This window comes from Eucalyptus grandis, chromosome 3, assembly GCF_016545825.1.
Source record: "Eucalyptus grandis isolate ANBG69807.140 chromosome 3, ASM1654582v1, whole genome shotgun sequence".
Taxonomy (NCBI): Eukaryota; Viridiplantae; Streptophyta; class Magnoliopsida; order Myrtales; family Myrtaceae; genus Eucalyptus; species Eucalyptus grandis.
In genome coordinates this window covers 43202808-43223746 of record NC_052614.1, presented here as the reverse complement: position 1 = coordinate 43223746, position 20939 = coordinate 43202808, and the positions used below count along the sequence as shown (strand labels likewise).

Genomic DNA, 20939 nt, shown 5'->3' with positions numbered 1-20939 from the left:
GATGATCGTGGTGCAGTCCGTTTATTTAATTGAGCTTTATATTATGCTAAATCAAATTTATTGTATATATTTATTTAATTTTCGAAATTAACTGTTTAATTATTTATTTTCCAAAAAAATTCAACTGGGATGGCTAGCGACCGGAATTTGGTGCTGATTGTCGTGGCGCAGTTCATTTATTTGATTGAGCTTTATTTTGTGCTGAATTGAATTATTTGTGAAATTGGGAATTATTCTTTCATGGAATAATATTTGATTATTAATTGGAAAATAACCGGTGTCGGTTAAAGCACCAAAAGTGTTTTGGTGGACTACGAGATAATTGTGGGATTTGTGGAAAGGAAATTTTATTATTTTGGCTAAGGCCACCGTGTGCCTACGCACGGGTATTTTATTAGAAAGGATAAAAATGGTGATTTGATTAAATGATTATTCCGGCATACTATAAAGGTATGGTTGGCAACTTCTGGTGAGAATTGGAGGTATACTATATCGGCCTTCGGGCGATATGTCAGCTTTGGGTGAGCAAAAGATACCAAGATACTATATCGACCTACGGGCGATATGTCGCCTTTGGGTGAGAAGTATACTTTATTATCAGCTTTGGGTGAGCATATGGTATACTATATCGGCCTTCGGGCGATATGTCAGCTTTGGGTGAGCAGTATACCAGTATAGTATATCGACCTACGGGCGATATGTCAGCTTTGGGTGAGCAGTATACTTTATTATCAGCTTTGAGCGAGTTATACTATCTAATTGTCAGCTTTGGGTGAGCAGTCCTGATTTGATAGGACTTTATAGATAGTATGGAATGTGCCGACCAAGTGTGGGTCGTGATGACATGTAATCGACTAGGTCGATTGATCGATTATTCGATCTGAGTGTGACTTGATGTGATGCATTGCCTTGGTTTGATGTTGTGAATTGAATGATTGAAGGGAGATGATCGTGAGTGGTCTTCCCGATGTGAAATCGACTAAGTCAATTAGATCGATGCTTCGATCCGTGATGTAATTGCTGGTGTGCCTATTTGATATGTGCTAACATGCAGGTGGAATCTAAGGCCAAGGTAAGTCTTCGACTCATGTTGTGCGTAGGCAGCCCTAAGGTGTATTAGTTTACTAATCGGGTCTTAGGGGGTAGAACTTGCTGAGACGTTGTCTCAATGGTTATTGAATAACCATTTCAGGACCTGGATGAGGAGCCTGAGGAGCATGAATCTGAGGAGGAGATCTCTGTTGAGGAACCCAAAGAGGAGTACGTGGAGGAGGACCCCGAGTATGACATCGAGTACGACCCGGATGAGGACCGAAATCCTATCCTGTCTTGTCAGACCTTGTTTGCATGTAAAAAGTTGTAGTTGTGAATTTTCAGTATGAAAAATGTATGGTCTACTTTTCTATCCCATTGTTTTATTGTCTGGGGAATTATAACTGCTTCCGCATGTGCATATATAAAAGAAAGGGTCGGCGATACATAATCCTGGGATATCGCATTTTAAAATCGACCAAAAGTAAGGGATGTGTGCGTGCCTGAGGGTCGGGGCGTGACAGTATTTGAACGCAAAGCAAGGCCAAGTATGTGCTCGTGTGGTCACTAAGTGAACCCATTCTAATGTGTATGATTATGCGGGATGATGCTCCTGTGTGGAATGCCGTCTAGGCGGAGGATGTTAGATGTTGTCGTTTGCGAATGGATTTCAAAACGAAGCTCCTATGTGGAATGCCGTCTAGGCAGAGGATGTTAGATGTTGCCGTTTGCGAATGGATTTCAAAACGAAGCTCCTGTGTGGAATGCCGTCTAGGCGGCGATTCTAGACGATGCAATGCCCGATGGGGCAGGACGATGCCCAGTTACGCTAGATGACCACCGACTGTTGAGTTGGCTGTGGCCGATGGGTTGTAATAATTGGAACACGCCTGAATGGTTGTGATAGTTGCGCTTGATTGTAGGACAAAATTGTGTGGCACGGTTTGAGACATGTTATAACAGTTTGGTCTTATAATCGAGACCCATATGATTGAAATGATGTGTTCCGGTTATTAAACTGCGCTTGCTACACTGATGATGGTATATATGTTGAGCTAATGTGTAGGGACATGCCGAGGCGAGATGAGTTTGTTTGTGGTGCTTGTTTAGGCTGCCTCTGGGCGAATTTGCATCCTAATCAGGGCTTAGGGTTTGACTCGCTAAGATTTTATCTCACTCCGTCGTGGGCTAACATTTTTCAGGGTCGTAGAGTGGAGATCTATTGAGTGCGGATGTGGTGGGGGCGAGATGCGACACCTTTTGGCTGGCCCTACCGTTAGCGAAGTTTAGGGTGACCCTGATCCTTGAGGTTTTTGAGAGGGTCGGTTGGAAGTTGCTAGTGTAAGGACTTGTAAATCATTAAACTTCCTAGGGACAACAATGGATAAATAAGTCGTGGTTTTTATGGGAAAATCGCGATCGTGTTTTACTATCCATATATTTGTTTATTGGCCAGGTGTTCATTTAATTCGCTTCCGCATATGCTTAACTGAAAGAAAAAAAAAAAGGAATGGGTCGGCGACGCATCCTAAGACGTTGTATTTTTAATCGACCGCCGATGGTTCTACGCGTGCCTGGGGTTTGGGACGTGATACGTAGACTACTTTATTTTCGCTCACCTTCTTCTTCTTTTTTCTTCTTCTTGGCCGGGTGTTTATTTAATTCGCTTCCGCATATGCTTAACTGAAAGAAAAAAGGAATGGGTCGGCAACGCATCCTAAGACGTTGTATTTTTAATCGACCACCGAGGGTTGTGCACGTTAATCGACCGCCGAGGGTTGTACACGTGTCTGGGGTTCGGACGTGATACGTAGACTACCGCCGAGGGTTGTGCGCGCACTGACCGCCTAGGGTTGTGCGTGTGCCTGGGGTTCGGGACGTGATACGTAGACTACTTTATTTTCGCTTCATTTTTTGTTCAGGCCATAAAGGTCCTTTAGAGCTTTTAAAGCCTCATTTGCCGTCAGCTCTTCTTGTGTTCTGTTTGATTGCAAGATTATCAGTAGACTCACATCTAGACTTGCCATAATAAGAAAGACTCGCTTTACTAATTCAATTGTACCGTCTGCAGTGAAAAACATTACGGATCTCATAGACCAGTTGTCGATGAGAGCAGAAAATTTCATGTGCGAACTTACATGTACGTGTTAGTGTAGCTGCAATTCACAACCCGACTCCACATCAAGTATAGGAAATGACACGGCCATCCTACTACTCGAAGGCGAATTTGTAGGAAGTTAGTTTCTACGGGAACAGAAACGTGGCCGCTGATGTCTTAGTCCAATGGAGGCTTTTAGCCACTTGTTTATTTTCCCAGCCGTGCTGATAAACACTTATGTCAATCAAATATGCACTTCTTCTGCAGACAGAATTCTGCAGACAGTATCCTCTGGGAATGAAACAACGGATCCATTCAACACTTATTCAGTTCACTATCCATTGCAAGCAAATTAAGAACCTGTCAAACAGGAAAGGGCGCTATCTCATGTATTTCACATTATTCCAATCGGTACCATCGAACCCACGACATAAGCTCATTTATTTCATTCCTTCTCACGTAGTGATTTTCACGTGCTTTAAGTTCAGAAACAAGAAGAAGCGCTAGAAATTCAAACAAGAAGAGAGCCCTCATTACGCTTACAGCTTTCCCACAAGCAATGACACTCTCTCGGTTCTGTTCGTCCAAGTGCACCTTCACTACTCCACTTCGGGCGATGCTTGTAAGATGTGAAAATGATGAGGCCATCGAAAATCATTCATTTACATACCATTTGAGAGACGAGAGAAGCAAAACACATGGGCATTCACAAGGGCAGAGACATGGGCACAAGCATGTGTGGATGAACACAGACAGAGAGAAAGAGAGAGAGAGAGAGAGAGAGAGAGAGAGAGAGAGAGATTACAGCATAGGCAACGAGATCTTTTTTCCCAGCTTTTCACTCCAATAAGGTGCCAAAGCACAATGTGAACTGCCACATACAGGATCCTGGAAAGTAGATCATTCATTCGTAGGTTTGCGGTAAGAGCATAAAATTGGTTGATAGAACACAGCTTTCGACATATGACCAGCTAATCGGACAATTGAATAACTAATTACGATTGATACTTCAAGAAACTTTCCAAGGTATGAACTTTAATTGTCACGCCCCGGACCTCAAGTGCGTGTCCATCCCTATCTGGTCGATAATAATTTGCGACTTCCCAGGACGAGTCGCCGACCCTTTCCATTTTATTGCACATGCGGAAGCGAAAAGAAATCCCCTGACAGTAATCATCTCGGGATAGAAAAGCAAGATAATAGATTCACAAACAAACATGCTTTTATATATACACCGAGTCATGAACACAGTCTATGGCCAAAGACTACAAAAGACGGCCTTTCAAAAAGAAGCGGTCCTAACCGACCTACGCTTCCGATCACCTCCTCTCGCCTTCGGGTCCTCCACTCGACGACCCCGAAAATGTTGTCCCACAACGGGGTGAGATATCATCTCGCCGAGTCCGAGCTCTAAACCCCAATTAGAGGGAAATACGCCAAGAAGCGCCCTAAGCACGCAATCACACAATCAAGAGACTTACCTTGTCTCGCACCCACCCTGTGTCGGCATAATTTATCTCACAAACAACATGAGAGCATGAGCAACAAATAAGCTCCAATAACTGAAACGCCACACTCAATTAATCATGCGTTCTTAGTTTTGATCTCGGCATATAGCACGGCCTACTCTCAGTTCGGCGGTCTTCGGGCATTGCCAGCTTCGTCTCACCCCATTGAGCACGGCACGTCTCTTAATCGACGGCTTTCCCGAAGGAGCATAGGGTCCGAGAATCAATGCGACCGCTTCCCGTTGTCCGGGGTATCCCACATAGGGATAACGTCCAGCTCAACAGCCCGGGAGGATTTCTCATAACCATCACACGATCACTCAAATATGGCCCAGACACCATGCATTGCACTCAAATGCTTCAATTAAAATGGTGAGCCCGGGCCTTTTTCTTCGTATTAGAAATTCACATGAAATTACTCGTGTGTGGGTACACGGTCAACTTGATCCGAAAAATTGATATTCTTCCTTTTTGAAATCCCACTATTTCATATAGTACTAAAAACCATTTTCGGTATCAAAACCCGACACCTGGGATTTTCTGAATAAATATTGGAAATTCACAATTTTGGAATTAAATACCAAAAATCCAATCAGCACTCAATTTGCATAACTTAGCACTCAATTGCAGAAATTAACCACACCATTGCAATCAGCATGAAATTCCGGTCACTGGCTATCCCGGTCTAATTTCCGGAAAAATAATTAATAATTAAATAATTACTGAAATCAATTAAATAAATCAATTTAAATTCTACAAATAATAACCTAGGCCAAAATCATTGAATTAATAACCAATACGGACTCGGAGAAATTCCCGAACCCTTCTAGATAAACAGTACAATTTATTTAGGCCTTAGCTAAACCATGCTAACCACCTAACATGCTCAATTAAATAATTCAATTTCTAATTTAATCTAACTAACCACCTAATTCCTAATAAAATAAATCTAACACCCTTAAACGTCATTAACCTACTAAGCGAGTTTAGAGTATAAACTCACCGGTGTATCGCGAAAACCGGTTCACCGCGACGACGACGCGACGGCGGCCGAAATCTTAATTTTCGGCGGCGTCAATGAACTCTCGGACCGGGCCTAAAACTTGGCCCAACAAATCTCAGCCCAAATCTGAGATTTGCTTTTGAAGTTGAACTGGGCTTGAGATGCTTCGCGGGCTTCAATTAATGCGGGCTTGGAAAAGGCTGAATTGGGCTTGAATTCAGGTGGGCCTTAAGCTTGCAATGGAATTGGGCCCGAGCTTGAATCACTTGGGCTTTGCTGGTTGAACAAAATGGGCTTCTCTGGTTTCTTGGACGGGCCCAACTGCTGGGCCGATCTTGGAAGTGGGCTGCTGGCTTTGCTGGCGTCGAGCTGAAGGTGACGCTGGCGAAGCTTCGAGCGAGGAGATGGGGCGAGCTGGCAGCTGCAAGGAGAAATCGCGTGGCTTCGGTGGGACGTTGAGCGAAAGACTCGGACGCGGCAACTGCAATTCGTGGTCGCGTGGAGGAAGATTATAGTGGAAATTCGGCTTCGGTGGTCTTCAACGTAGGTTGATGACCGTGAAGACGCGTGCCACGAAGCTGAAGACGAAAGCTGCTGGGGAAAAGACCCCGTGGCCGCGTGGGTGGAGAAGCGGCAAAGAGAAGAAGTAGCTTCGGTGGAGATCTTCGGCTTCGCTGGTGTGTAGACAACGCTGCTGGCAGGAGATGGGCTCGGTCCAGCTGGCGTGAGTGAAGGAAAGAAGATGGGAGCAAGCGGCGTTGATTCGGTGGTTTGTGGCTTTGTTTGCTGCACTCGGTGGTAAACTAAAGAGAGGGAGAGCTTGGGTTGTTGACCGATGATGGGGCTTCGCTGGCAGCTGAATTCCCGTGGAGCTCGAAGATGCGGCGTCAAATGGAGCAGCTTCGGTGAAGAAGCGACATTGCAGAGGAAAATGAAAATGAAAGTTGAGCTTCGTCGAATGAAAAAGGGGATGAGAAGCAACGAAGAAAGAGAGAGGGAATGGACAGGGGAGTCGGCCAGCTTGCAAGAGAAGACAAGGGAAAGAAAGTCCACAAGGGTTATCCATCTACTTAAATGCATTGTCCCCCATTACTTTCTTATAAAATAATTCCACCAATAATCAAATTTTGAAGCCCAAATTACTGCCCTCTTTTAGTTCCGAATTTCACTCATTTTTGGTCTTTAATTTCTTTATCAAATTTCCCAAATTTGATATCCATTGCTGTAGAAGAAAAGGCCATATCATTTCTGCAAGTGCCCATCACCCAATAGCTCGGTTTGGAAGTCAAAACTCCATTAAATTCGGCCCATCCGAATTTCCGCTAATTTTCCGCGGCATCCGATTCGATTTTCCGTAAAAATCTCGGAATCTCTGAAAATTTCTCGGAGGATGAGTCGACGTTCCTAAAATAGCTTGTGACACCTCAGAACTTTCAATTTCTGAAATCGGGTTCAAATTCACGGTTATTTTCAATCCGGCGCGCTTAGCGTGACCAGTCTACCGGATAACTTTTAGGAATTTTTGGTGCAATTGACCCGTGATCGATTTATCTCGAGTCACAAAGTTCATCTTCGACCCATTAGCAACTCTCAGTTGTCGTGAAAATCTCAAGGTTTCAATTACGGGTACCGGGTACCAAAACGACAAAAAATCAATTTAGTACCGATCGATGAGAATTTTTCAATCAAGTGGAATCACCCATAATTTGATCACATATCTCAGTCGAATCGACCTATCTTTGATTTCTTATCGATCTCTGACGGTGCCGTAATGGCCCTTGCAGATCAACACGGTTGAGCAGTCGATTCTTGGTCGAATTCTCAAGTCCAATTGCATTTAGATTCCCTAATTGTTTCCGGATAGTCCAAGTTATAAAGTGAGTGATCAGCCGTAGAGAAAGCACTATTAGCGTTTCGATGAAAGGCCCAATTTATTTAATCGAAAACGAATTCTGAAAATTCAGGATGTCACATTAATACCTCATTGAGTCCAACTTTTGGGGCAAAGAATCGACTGACAAAATCGAATCCCAAGTCTGGCTGAGCTGATCCAGTGATGATAATACCCCTCCCAGGACATCTCTTTATCTCATCAAACTGGGGCTGAAATTCTTCAACTTCTTTCCATGATGGGATAACAATCTTCGAAAATAAGCAAAAGAAAGTAGAAATGAAGGAATTAAATACTCTCTTCCTAATGAAAATCAGCTCAATGCCAGCTGCTGCTGTACAAATCCTGGAATCAACAGAATGAAAACGATTGCCTCAAAGAGGAAGCAAGGGGTTCAATGTACTCAAAACTAGAGGTGTGTAAAAGAACCAGGACCCACCGTTTGGAACCGGACCGGAACTGCCCAAAATCGGTGGTTCTTAAGGGAACCGCTCCGATTCCCGGTTCCAATTTATGGGAACTAGTGGGTACTGGTCCGGTTCCCAGTTCCATGGGCGGATCCGCCCATCCGTCCACCTGCATCGAACCGGTTATATTATAATAATATATTTATTTTTAATATTTAAAAATATGATCAGGTTGCAGTTGAGGAATTACGAAATAGTCGTCCTTTGCTGTCTTCTTGATTTCAACAATGGAAGTGCCATTGAGAACTTTGGAGACACATGAAATCCGCTCGGCATCATCTTCAGCGATCGGGACTACAGGAAAATCCAATTCAATCCATATCCCGGGCACATCACCATCTTTTATCTTCAAAATGTGGGATGACTTCGTTTCGGGAACCCTTTTGGCAGTCAGAATTCCGGATAATGTCATAAACTCGATGGTGTCAGAATCTACCATCCCAGATGTGAAGAGAGTGTGCGCAGCAGCTAGCGTCGCATGACCGCAGAGGTCAACCTGAAAGGTCAAGTTTGTGATTAGATGATATGACAACCAGTTTCCCGTGGCATTTCTTCCATACTGAAATGTGACACACTTCATCAAACTGATTGATCATCAACATCGATGTTTACTGCCACTATCGAAAAGCAGGCACCAGAGCAACCACATAGATTAGTCTGGTGGAGATGGATTATTATGACAACAAAGCAGGTATCTCTCAAGTACATCAGAGACTCGGTGTCGGACTTGGAGTTCAATCGAACAACATCAACATGATTCATAGTCCTACACAGGTAATGCATAGAATTTCATCTAATACAAGCACAATTAGCAAATTAACTGGTAGTCCAAAGTAATGAGATGAAACAGACGGCGAAGGACAAATATAAATCGAATTTTTGATGAATTTTTCATCGAGCCATCCATGGTTGATTATATGCGGCCGAACTCAGAAAATGCGAATTATCACAAATTAAAAGAATCATAACAAAACCAGGACGTTAACCCTGACAGAAAATTGCCATTTCTGTTGGCTATGATAAAGAAAGAAAGTTACCAAAAAGCACGCAAGCAAAGTTTAGCAATTCGCGTGGGGAGCGGACAAAAGAGCTTTCAGTCATTTATTATCCACACGCTCTGTATATCCTGCACTTGCCGAATTAAAGCAAGCAACGCTGGGAACATGGAATTCCGAAACTCACTCACCTCCTTAACTGGAGTGAACCACCTGAGCTGAAACCTCAGGCTCGATCCCCCGTTGGCCGAGCCGGCGAGTTCTGAGCTCGAGGCACCGGTCAGGTAACAGGTCTGCGAGAAGTTGAACTCCCTGGCTACCGCCTGCAGCCACTCTTCGTCCCTCTCTTCTTCCAAGATACACACCGCCGCCGGGTTCCCCTTGAAGGCCGTGTCGGTGAATGCGTCCACCTACAAAAACAACACCACGCACAAGCCCATGTCATGGTCGATGCAGAAGAGTTCAAGGAAGTTTTCGCAAGAGATCTCCATCTCTGGTAGGGGAATGAAACGGAAGAGAAAGAGGCTGTATTGATACCACCGAGTACTGCACGAGTTTCTTTTCCATAGAGAGCGACGGAGAGGGTGAGAGAGAGAGAGAGAGAGATGGCTAATGGAGAAGAAGCAAAATGAAATCAGGCCACGTCTAATGGAGAAGAACGCGATAGTCCAGCTCCTTATAAATCGTTCGGGGCAGGTCTGCCCCTGATCCGTACGGAACATATTTTAATCTACTTTGCTGGCCTTCCCTGTTTTTCATACCTCATTCTAAGCATCATCTAAGAGTTCTGTTTATTTCTTGACAAGTCAAAAGTAACCAGCGCATCTACCATAGGCTAGGAAGCACTGGCACTTTCAAAAAGTCTTTGTGTCGTGTTGGATAGGACACATATCTAACACTTTTATACACTTTGTCAATATACGTAGAAAAATACGATATCTGGTCAACTTTCCCACTACTCTTCGATACTCAAACTGAAATTCTGATGTTTGAGTTTAGAACTCCGACACGTAATTCCAACACCTGATCAATTCTCCCGTGTTCTTGTTCCTTTCTCGGCACCCAAACAACGGTGTTGTTCGGAAACTGTCAACTATGGTTCGTCGCTTAATGTTTGTCCAAGCCGCGACTGTTATAAATGATGGATCAGGAGCTTTCTTAGAAGTCTCTGAAATAATTCGAGTGGCCTAATGCAAGGTCAACAGGAAACTGATACAAGTAACCGGTTCTTCGTGTAGGATCACGTGATCATCTTTCTTGTGGATGAGAGTTGGTAAGAGCATACAGAAGCCGACGTGCGAGCTCCTAAATGGGAATGAGATTCAACCCGTCAATTGGTGAACCAGGGTCATAAGCAACACAGCCATCTCGTCGTTGTTCGACATGGGACTCCTCAACTCGAGTCTTGACCTGTGCACATTCTCCGAGAAACTCGACCAACAACAAGGGATATTATCTCTTTTAAGTTAAAGGAGGGAAAGACCAAAGAGATTAGAAGTAGCTTCCAGGCATTTGTATGAGCAGCAATACAGGGATAGCACATAACGAGACAAAGTGGTTGATGCACTGTCCCTCAAATACATAAAAGCAAGAACGAGATAAATGGTTGTTCGGTCGTCTCTTTGATTATGCTACGTAGGGCTACAGCTCCAAGCATACTGAGAATCTCAGCTATGGTCTGCAGCATTAAACAACTAACAATCTCGAATTTATGCCATCAGAATACTTATTCCATCTCGCCCAATGACTTGTTTACAAGACGAATCTTGTGTTATAGATGAAGCCAAATATTTGTTTTTTGGGGCTTTTTTTGTCTTTTCTATTAGATTTCCTTTTAAGTTAAAAGTAGTATCTTTATATTAGCGATGGCAAGACCTAGCCTAGAGACAAGAAAAAGAGAGAAGAAAAAGTGAGTTTTTTTTCTTGATGAGGGTTCTCAATCTCTTTGTGCCATGATCTTGAGAGAAGATCATCGTTGTATTCCAACTTTTGAAATCTAGTGGATTCGCAGAGTGCCTCTGCGCGGAGACGTAGCCCAAGTTTGGGTGAACTTCGATAACAAATTTTCTGGCGTGTTCATCTGATTCTGTTATTTTATTATTATATTCTGCTTGGTGAATTATTTGCGAACGTTATTTTTCTGAAATCGACGTACGATTTTCGAACAACGGTATCGAGCCTGGGTTGGCTAATTAAGAACATCGAGGGTTTTTCAGTGACGTTCGATTGAAAGCAAACAGTATGGCAGAAGATAAAATCAGAATCGATAAGTTCAATGGAGAGGATTTCGGATGGTGGAAACTACAAATAGAGGATTATATTTATCAAAAAGATCTCTATGCACCACTTGAGGGTTGGAAACCCGAGATGGCGGAAGTGGATCCGACAGCAGAAGCCGGATGGAAAATTCTTGATCGAAAGGCATTAGGTGCGATTCGTCTAGGGTTGACGAAAAAGACAGGGTACCACATCGTGAAAGCAAAAACTACAAAAGAAGCCATGGATATTCTAACGAATATTTATGAGAAGCCGTCCACATCAAATCAGGTATTTTTGCTGAAGAAACTGGTTAATATGAAGTTATCTGATAGAGATTCTGTGGCAGAGCATATTAATAATTTCACGTAGGTCATGAGTCAATTGGAATCCGTAGGCATAAATTTAGATATGAAGCTTCAAGCTTTATTATTTTTATGTTCTCTTCCAGAAAGCTATAATACCGCAATGCAGGGAATTTCGAGCACCATGAAGGATGATTTAACTCTTGATGATGCTGTGAGTAGTATCATGGATGAAAAGATGCGAAGGAAAGTCTCGGTGGAGATGATGAGGGTTCTTAATCTCTCTTTGTGCCCTGATCTTGAGAGAAGATCGTCGTTGTATTCCAACTTTTCGAAATCTAGTGGATTCGCAGAGTGCCTCTGTGCGAAGACGTAGCCAGGTTTAGGTGAACTTCGATAACAAAATTTATGGCGTGTTAATCTGATTCTGTTATTTTATTATTATATTCTGCTTAGTGAATTGTTTGCAAACGTTATTTTTCTGGAATCGACGTACGATTTCGTAACATCTTGCTTGCTCAAGTATTTTTAAACAAGAATAGAACCCGTCATTACAGTTACAGCTTTCCCACGCAGCATGACTCTCTGGTTTTGCTCGCCCTGTGCACACGTTCACGGCTCCTCCTCTAGGCGATGCCTACTCAACACATGCACAAAGCTTATTAGGGAACCATGTGAAATTCTATTGAAATGGAGTAATAAGAAGTTGAGGAACCACATATGCACTGCTCACAAATAAGCGCCCGGGCGTGCGAATGGGAGAGAGAGAGAGAGAGAGAGAGAGAAGATATGTCGATACCACTACGTACTGCACGAGCTTCTTTGCCATCGGAGAAAGAGCGAGAGCGAGAGCTGGAGGTGAAGATCGAAAGATCGGCCAAAACCGAGCCCCAGCTGAAAGTCAACCTCCAGCCTCCCCGTTGTGATGGTGGGGACGCCTTGCATGGTTCTTCCCAGCGAGCCAACCGCGGGCCCACCATAGATCAGGTGGGGTCCATGTGAACCCGTCTTCGGCATTTGAATTGGGCTCACATGTACTCGGAACAGGCAGATATCTTTTAATCTTTTCTTGTGAGCACTAAGATCCTAAATATTATGTTTTTATTTCTAGTCCATCCTATCCTAACGTTGCTGTTAAAATACTGTTGAGTGTCTTCCTAGCATCCCATGTCACATCCTATATGGCCAACATAATGTTGAAAAGCAAAACAAGTGCTTTTTTGTGATAAAAGATAAGGGCTTGAATAAAAAATTGAAAATCTAAAACAAGAACAATGAGAAAGCCTAGGAGGAAGAAGACCATTGAATCGCAAAAAAGTTGAAGAACCTGAAGTAAAATGGTGGGACGAAGAAGACTACTAATTGAGAGATTTACATGATTCAATTTGAGTGTCAGTACCTATTTTACAAGAAGAGCCAGCAGTAAATAATCCACGAATTAATCTGATAATTACAGAGTTACAATTAGTCACACACTTGAGTGTTTCCTATACCTAAATTATACCCAAAACCCATAGTCTTTAGCCTCATATTGAATTATCTCACTGCTTGAAATACTTACGTTTCACAAAGAAAACGTCATAATTTAGATGTAGAATCATTTGCACAAATCACCATTTGAAACTTCCTTATGAGCAGCTCAAAGAAATCCCCTACCGTATTGAGTGGCTATGTCTGGCGGAGACAATAAAAGCAAAACTCACATCCTTCTATTTTTCTTTTCCCTAAAAAAAAAAGAGAAGAAAATCCTCCGACCTCAATAAACCCTCTAAGCCCGCTACTCTCTCTCTCTCTCTACTCTTTTACTATATGAAAAATTTCAATCTTTGATCGGTCAAACCCTTGGGTAATAAGTCGCCAACAACTTTTCTTGTTTAAGTTTTCTTCTTTATTTGAATCCACCGCCCAAGTAAATTCAAGATTATCTTTTGAAAGAAAGGCAAGCAAAGTCAAAGTCCAATTAGGACTCTTTCTCTTACACCTCATCTAAGACAGAGCGGTCTACATCCTCTAATCGGATGGATCTTATACATGGCTCAAATTCTAGATATTAATTTAATAGTTATCATTAAATAATTCAGTGTGCTTCCCATTATTCTTCTTCTTGTCTTTACTCTTTCTACCAATTTTTGCCCGAGAAGTAACCTCTAAATTTTGGTTGATGGGAGTTCAATGAATGAAAGCAAGCTTTAAGGTTATATATATATATATAAAAGTGTCTATCTGGATTGACCGAGACGCACTAAAAATAAACTATATTATTTATTAAGCAAAGTAAATGTACCAAACACTGAACTTAGTTTTTAGTGAGTGATTGGACAATTATCAATTGTGTATTGAAAGAAACTAATCATGTAATATTATATAATCCCATTTCTTATTATCTAATTAATCCTTGCCACATCACTTGATAAGTAAGTTTTAATAAGATGTCTTAGAATATCCGACATTTTTCGTATTTAATCTATCATTTCTAGGTCCGCGTACTACATTAGTGCAATTCATGCCCTGGTAATTTCATATGCTATATGATTTGCAAAGTTTGTTCATCACCTACTCCGTCTATGTGGAAACTGAAAGATCAACGTTGTATGATAAGAAGTATTAATTATACCATCGGACGTATTCAAATTGGTCCCGCGCTTGTATTCCCATATCTAGTGACCTTGCTCGGGTCAATTAGTCTTCTGACTTGGCTTGGGAATGGGCTGTGGACTTGTAGTACTATGGTAGTGTCCAGTCCCGGGTCGCCTACCTTTATGGTGTCGAGTAGTCGAGGCTTGTCCTCACCTAAATTATACATTTTGTGATGGGTGCGATACTTTCTTAAGATAACATCGGGAGGGGATAGTCACTGCTACTCGCCCCTCCTTGTCCTTTTGGTTCGGCAAAAACAAAAAAAGAAATATCAATTAAGTTTTCTAATGTGCATTAACAATTGCTCATTCTACATCTTTTGGTTTTAGCAAGCGCCTTTCGGCGCTCGTTAACCCATTTCATTTCCAAATATGCCTTGATTTCCTAAATCTAAACGGTATGCCTGTGATTTTGGTCTTAGTTCCTACTCGTCGGGAAATCATGAGAGAAGCAACGCTACAATTCGTGCAATAGCACTTAATGTGTTCTAAATGTGACTGTTTCGATACAGGACAATTATGAAAAAAAATGTTATAAATCTATTACGTTTGTATCAATTCAATCATAAATATTCAATTGTGCCAATTTAGCTCTAACCTTTTTAAGTTTTGTCATTTAAATTCATCAACTCAATTTTGATAGGGAATTGCTGACATGGACACCGGCCATCCTACATAGCACGGTCGGTACAGACCAAAACATTTTTGAATAATATTTTCATACTTTTTCAAAAAAAATTTATAGTTTTTCTGTTTTTTTTTTTTTAATTTACTTTACCTTACTTTACTTTTTCTTTTTTGACCGAAGGCCGGCATCCTTGTTGGCATTGGGTGAGGGTGTTGCAGTGTTTATCTACTTTGGGCAAGGGCTGCCATGCCCTCATTGGCCACTACTCTTTGGCATTATCGTTTGAGACATCTTGGTGAAAAATGTGTAAAACAGTTACACTCGAGAAAATTACTCCCAGGTTTGCAAAAAGTTGAGTTAGATTTTTGTGAGAGTTGTATTTATGGAAAACAGAAGGCTATTAGTTTTCAAATGAATGGGCGACAAAATAAAGGCCAGAAGCTAGAGTTGGTTCATACTGATGTATGGGGACCTGCTTAGGAACTCTCTTATGGCGGTAAGAGATATTTTATCACTTTCATTGATGATGCAACAAGGAAGACTTGGGTCTATGCTTTTAAAGAAAAATCAGAAATATTCGGGATGTTCAGAATGTGGAAGACCATGGTAGAAAAAGAAACAGGTTATCAAATTAAAGCTCTGAAGTCTTATAATGGTGGTGAATACACAAGTAAAGAATTTGCAGATTATCTGAGTCGAGAAGGCATACACGGGTTAAAGACTGTTCTTAGAACTCCTCAAGAGAACGGTGTAGCTGAAAGAATGAACAGGACTATTCTAGAACGTGCGAGATGCATGAGGCTACACGCGGGTCTCCTACACTTATGGGCTGCCACGCTTGATGCAGCTGTTTATCTTATCAACAAAAGTCCATCTAGTGCATTAGATGGCGAAATACCACAAGAGCGGTGGTCAGGTAAAAAGATTAAGTATTCACATCTAAAGGTGTTTGGTTGTATTGCATATGTTTTAATTGACAGGGAGGATAGGAAAAAGCTTGATGCTAAGTCCCAGAAGTGCGTCTTTATCGGATACGGTGGCGACGAGTATGGCTATAGGCTTTGGGATTATGAGAATAACAAAGTCATCCGCAATCGCAATGCGGTATTCCATGAAGAAAAGATGTACAAAGATCGTCAGACAGAGCATGAGAAGGTAGTAGAACCATAATATGTTGAATTAGACACAATGCCCGTGAAGATGTTTCAAGTAGATCAAAGTGCACTTGAAAGAGAGGTTCAAGATGAGCCTATTATCAGTGAAGAGGTAGCTCAAGAGGAACACAATGATTCGGAGCATATTAACAACCCTGATGTACCCATCTTGAGGAGGTCTACACATGTGAGAAAGCCAAAGGTAATTTTTGATCTATCAGCTAATACTGTTCTGAGCCATGTCTTATATACAGATTCAGGGGAACCGGAGACTTACGATAAGGCAAAGGTAGACACGTCTCACTTGCAGTGGGAGTGTGCTATAAAAGACGAGATGAGCTCGTTACTTCAGAACAAAACTTGGGAGTTGACCAAGTTGCCCACAAGTAAAAAAAATTTATTAAACAAATGGGTGTATAGGATAAAGAATGAAGCAGACGGTAGCATTAGATACAAGGCGAGACTTGTAGTCAAGGGCTTTTCTCAAAAAGAAGGGATCGACTACTCTGAGATATTTTAACCTGTAGTGAAAATGACATCAATTAGAGTTCTGCTGGGTATAGTTGTGCAGTGGAGGATCTTCATCTTGAGCAGCTAGACGAAAATAGCGTTTTTACACCGGTGACTTAGATGAAGAACTATACATGGCACAACCTAAAGGTTTTGAAGTCAAAGGTAAGGAGCACATGGTATGTTGCTTGAAGAAAAGTTTGTATGGCTTGAAACAAGCTCCGTGGCAATGGTACCTAAAATTTGATGGTTCCATGCAAGAAAAAGGATTTGCACATCGTGAGTCTGATCACTGTATTTATTTTCGCAAATATGATGATGGTGACATTGTGTATCTATCTTTATATGTGGATGACATGCTGGTGGCTAGTTCCAATATGAAGAGAATCGTAGAAGTGAAGAAGATGTTATCATCACAGTTTGCTATGAAAGACTTGGGAGAGGCCAAGAATATTTTAGGCATGAAAATTATCAAGGACAGGAAAAATAAGAAATTATGGTTGTCGCAGGAAGACTATGTGAATAAGGTGTGAAAGAGATTTAACATGGACAAGGCAAGACTGGTTGCAACTCCTCTAGCGTGTCACTTCAAACTTTCCAAGGATATGTGTCAAAGCACTCAGGTTTTGAAAGATGAGATGGCGGTAGTTCCATATGCATCAGCAGTGGGGAGTTTTATGTATGCCATGGTGAGCACGAGAGCAGACATTGCACATGCAGTGAGAGTTGTGAGTCGATATATGCAAACCCAGACAGAGCATTGAATGCAGTGAAATAGATATTGAGATATCTAGCAGTACTTCCAATTACTCACTTTGTTATGGTGGTACATCTCTAGAGTTGCAGGGTTATGTAGATGCGATCATTCGGTGATCGAAATAGTGGTAAGAGTACCACCGGATATGTCTTTACAGTTGCAAGTGTACAGCAGTGAGTTGGGCGTCTCAATTACAAAAGTAGTGGCTTTATTGACAACAGAGGCAGAATACGTGGCGATCACGTAAGCCTCCAAGGAAATCATATGGTTACAAGATTATATGGAGGAGTTACATCAAAACAGCAAATAAGACACTTTGGAGTGATAGTCAAAGTGCAGTGCACTTAGCAAAGAATGCAGCTTATCACTCAAGGACTAGACATATCAAGAAGCGTTATCACTTTATCAGGTCAGCATTGAAAGATAATGAGTTAATGCTACAGAAGATTGATGGCTCGAAGAATCCAGCTGACATGATGACCAAGGTAGTAGACAGAGAGAAGCATATTTTCTGTACTACTACCATTGGTATTACTCCATGTTGATTGATAGGAGTATTGCAGAGGCACAAGTTTTTTGAAGAAGATGGATACAAAGTTGCTTGGTGCTTGGGTATATTTGTCTTCAAGTGGGAGATTGTTATAGATGAAGCCAAATATTTGTTTTTGGGGGCTTTTTTGTCTTTCTATTAGATTTCCTTTTAGGTTAAAAGTGGTATCTTTATATTAGCGATGTCAAGACCCTAGCCAAGACGCTGAAAAAGGAAATAGAGAGGCAATAAAAGAGAGAAGAAAAAAGTGAGTTTGTTCGTGATGAGGGTTCTCAATCTCTTTTGTGCCCCGATCTTGAGAGAAGATCGTCGTTGTATTCCAACTTTTTCGAAATCTAGTGGATTCGCAGAGTGCCTTTGCGCGGAGACGTAGCCCAGGTTTGGGTGAACTTCGATAACAAATTTTCTGGCGTGTTCATCTAATTCTGTTATTTTATTATTATATTCTGCTTAGTGAATTGTTTGCAAACGTTATTTTTCTGGAATCAACGTTCGATTTCGTAACATGTTGCTTGCTCGAAGTATTTTTAAACAAGAATAGAACCCGTCATTACAGTTACAGCTTTCCCACGCAGCATGACTCTCTAGTTTTGCTCATCCAGGCACACGTTCACGACTCCTCCTCTAGGCGATGCCTACTCAACAAATGCACAAAGCTGATTAGGGAACCGCGTGAAATTCTATTGAAATGGTGTAATAAGAAGTTGAGCAACCACAGATGCACTGCTCACAAATAAGCGCCTGGGCGTGTGAATGGAGAGAGAGAGAGAGAGAGAGAGAGAGAGAAAGAGAGAGAGAGAGAGAGAGAGAGAGAGAGAGAGAAAAGATATGTCGATACCACTACGTAGTGCACGAGCTTCTTTGCCATCGGAGAAAGAGTGAGAGCGAGAGCTGGAGGTGAAGATCGAAAGATCGGCCAAAACCGAGCCCCAGCTGATAGTCAACCTCCAGCCTCCCCGCTGTGATGGTGGGGACGCCTTTGCATGGTTCCTCCCAGCGAGCCAACCGTTGGCCCACCGTAGATCAGGTGGGGTCCATGTGAACCCGTCTTCGTCATGTGAATTGGGCTCACGTGTACTGAACAGCAAATATCTTTTAATCTTTTCTTGTGAGCACTAAGATCCTAAATATTATGTTTTTATTTCTAGTCCATCCTATCCTAACGTTGCTGTTAAAATACTGTTGAGTGTCTTCCTAGCATCCCATGTCACATCCTATATAGCCAACATAATGTTGAAAAGCAAAACAAGTGCTTTTTTGTGATAAAAGATAAGGGCTTGAATAAAAATTGAAAATCTAAAACAAGAACAATGAGAAAGCCTAGGAGGAAGAAGACCATTGAATCACAAAAAAGTTGAAGAACCTGAAGTAAAATGGTGGGAGGAAGAAGACTACTAATTGAGAGATTTACATTATTCAATCTGAGTGTCAGTACCTATTTTACAAGAAGAGCCAGCAGTAAATAATCCACGAATTAATCGGATAATTACAGAGTTACAATTATTCACACACTTGAGTGTTTCCTATACCTAAATTATACCCAAACCCATAGTCTTTAGCCTCATATAGAATTATCTCACTGCTTGAAATACTTACGTTTCACAAAGAAAACGTCATAATTTAGATGTAGAATCATTTGCACAAATCACCATTTGAAACTTCCTTATGAGCAGCTCAAAGAAATCCCCTACCGTATTGAGTGGCTATGTCCGGCGGAGACAATAAAAGCAAAACTCATGTCCTTCTATTTTTCTTTTCCCTTAAAAAAAAAAGAATAAAATCCTCTGACCTCAATAAACCCTCTAAGCCCGCTACTCTCTCTCTCTCTCTCTACTCTTTTACTATATGAAAAATTCCAATCCTTGATCGGTCAAACCCTTGGGTAATAAGTCGCCAACAACTTTTCTTGTTTAAGTTTTCTTCTTTATTTGAATCCACCGCCCAAGTAAATTCAAGATTATCTTTTGAAAGAAAGGCAAGCAAAGTCAAAGTCCAATTAGGACTCTTTCTTACACCTCATCTAAGACAGAGCGGTCTACATCCTCTAATCGGATGGATCTTATACATGGCTCAAATTCTAGATATTAATTTAATAGTTATCATTAAATAATTCAGTGTGCTTCCCATTATTCTTCTTCTTGTCTTTACTCTTTCTACCAATTTTTGCCTGAGAAGTAACCTCTAAATTTTGGTTGATGGGAGTTCAATGAATGAAAGCAAGCTTTAAGGTTATATATATATATAAAAGTGTCTATCTGGATTGACCGAGACGCACTAAAAATAAACTATATTATTTATTAAGCAAAGTAAATGTACCAAACACTGAACTTAGTTTTTAGTGAGTGATTGGACAATTATCAATTGTGTATTGAAAGAAACTAATCATGTAATATTATATAATCCCATTTCTTATTATCTAATTAATCATTGCCACATCACTTGATAAGTAAGTTTTAATAAGATGTCTTAGAATATGCGACATTTTTCGTATTTAATCTATCATTTCTAGGGTCTGCGTACTACATTAGTGCAATTCATGCCCTGGTAATTTCATATGCTATATGATTTGCAAAGTTTGTTCATCACCTACTCCGTCTATGTGGAAACGGAAAGATCAACGTTGTATGATAAGAAGTATTAATTATACCATCAGACGTATTCAAATTGGTCCCACGCTTGTATTCCCATATCTAGTGACCTTGCTCGGGTCAATTAGTCTTCCGACTTGGCTTGGGAATGGGCTGTGGACTTGTAGTACTATGGTGGTGTCCAGTCCGGGTCGCCTACCTTTATGGTGTTGAGTAGTAGAGGCTTGTCCTCACCTAAATTGAACATTTTGTGATGGGTGCGATACTTTCTTAAGATAACATCGGGAGGGGATAGTCACTCGCTACTCGCCCCCTCCTTGTCCTTTTGGTTCGGCAAAAGCAAAAATGAAATATCGATTAAGTTTTCTAATGTGCATTAACAATTGCTCATTCTACATCTTTTGGTTTTTAGCAAGTGCCTTTCGGCGCTCGTTAACCGGTTTCATTTCCAAATATGACTTGATTTCCTAAATCTAAACAAGATGCCTGTGATTTTGGTCTTAGTCGCTACTCGTCGGAAATCATGAGAGAAGCTAACGCTGCAATTCCGTGCAATAGCAC

At 41.4% G+C, this 20939-nt stretch overlaps 2 protein-coding genes across 3 annotated transcripts in view; both read right to left on the bottom strand.

Moving 5' to 3' along the window:
* LOC104436730 (uncharacterized isomerase BH0283) overlaps positions 1 to 18671 on the bottom strand; it is a 72192-nt gene extending 53521 nt beyond the window's left edge. The window contains exon 1 of the mRNA XM_039310180.1: positions 18629 to 18671. Within this exon, the coding sequence (XP_039166114.1) occupies positions 18629 to 18658 (30 nt within the window). The 5' untranslated portion in view covers positions 18659 to 18671. The remainder of the gene's footprint in view (positions 1 to 18628) is intronic.
* Positions 7765 to 9639, bottom strand: LOC104437466 (phenazine biosynthesis-like domain-containing protein 1). Of its 2 annotated transcripts, XM_039310182.1 has the most exons (4): positions 9532 to 9639; positions 9186 to 9404; positions 8190 to 8495; positions 7765 to 7877 (listed from the first exon to the last, which is right to left on the bottom strand). In XM_039310182.1, the coding sequence occupies exons 1-4, from the start codon at positions 9559 to 9561 to the stop codon at positions 7851 to 7853; spliced, it is 582 nt and encodes a 193-aa protein (XP_039166116.1). In that variant the 5' UTR covers positions 9562 to 9639; the 3' UTR covers positions 7765 to 7850. The 2 variants fall into 2 exon arrangements, with proteins under 2 accessions (XP_039166116.1, XP_039166115.1); XM_039310181.1 differs by lacking the exon at positions 7765 to 7877 and having other exon boundaries at positions 8082 to 8495.
* Positions 18672 to 20939: the final 2268 nt, after the last annotated feature.

Coding starts and splice junctions, on each gene's coding strand:
- LOC104437466 (XM_039310181.1), bottom strand. CDS start 9,561: ATGGAAAAGAAACTCGTGCAGTACTCGGTG. Junction 9,405..9,531: donor AACTCGTGCAGTACTCGGTG/GTATCAATACAG, acceptor TTGTTTTTGTAG/GTGGACGCATTCACCGACAC. Junction 8,496..9,185: donor GGTTCACTCCAGTTAAGGAG/GTGAGTGAGTTT, acceptor TTGACCTTTCAG/GTTGACCTCTGCGGTCATGC.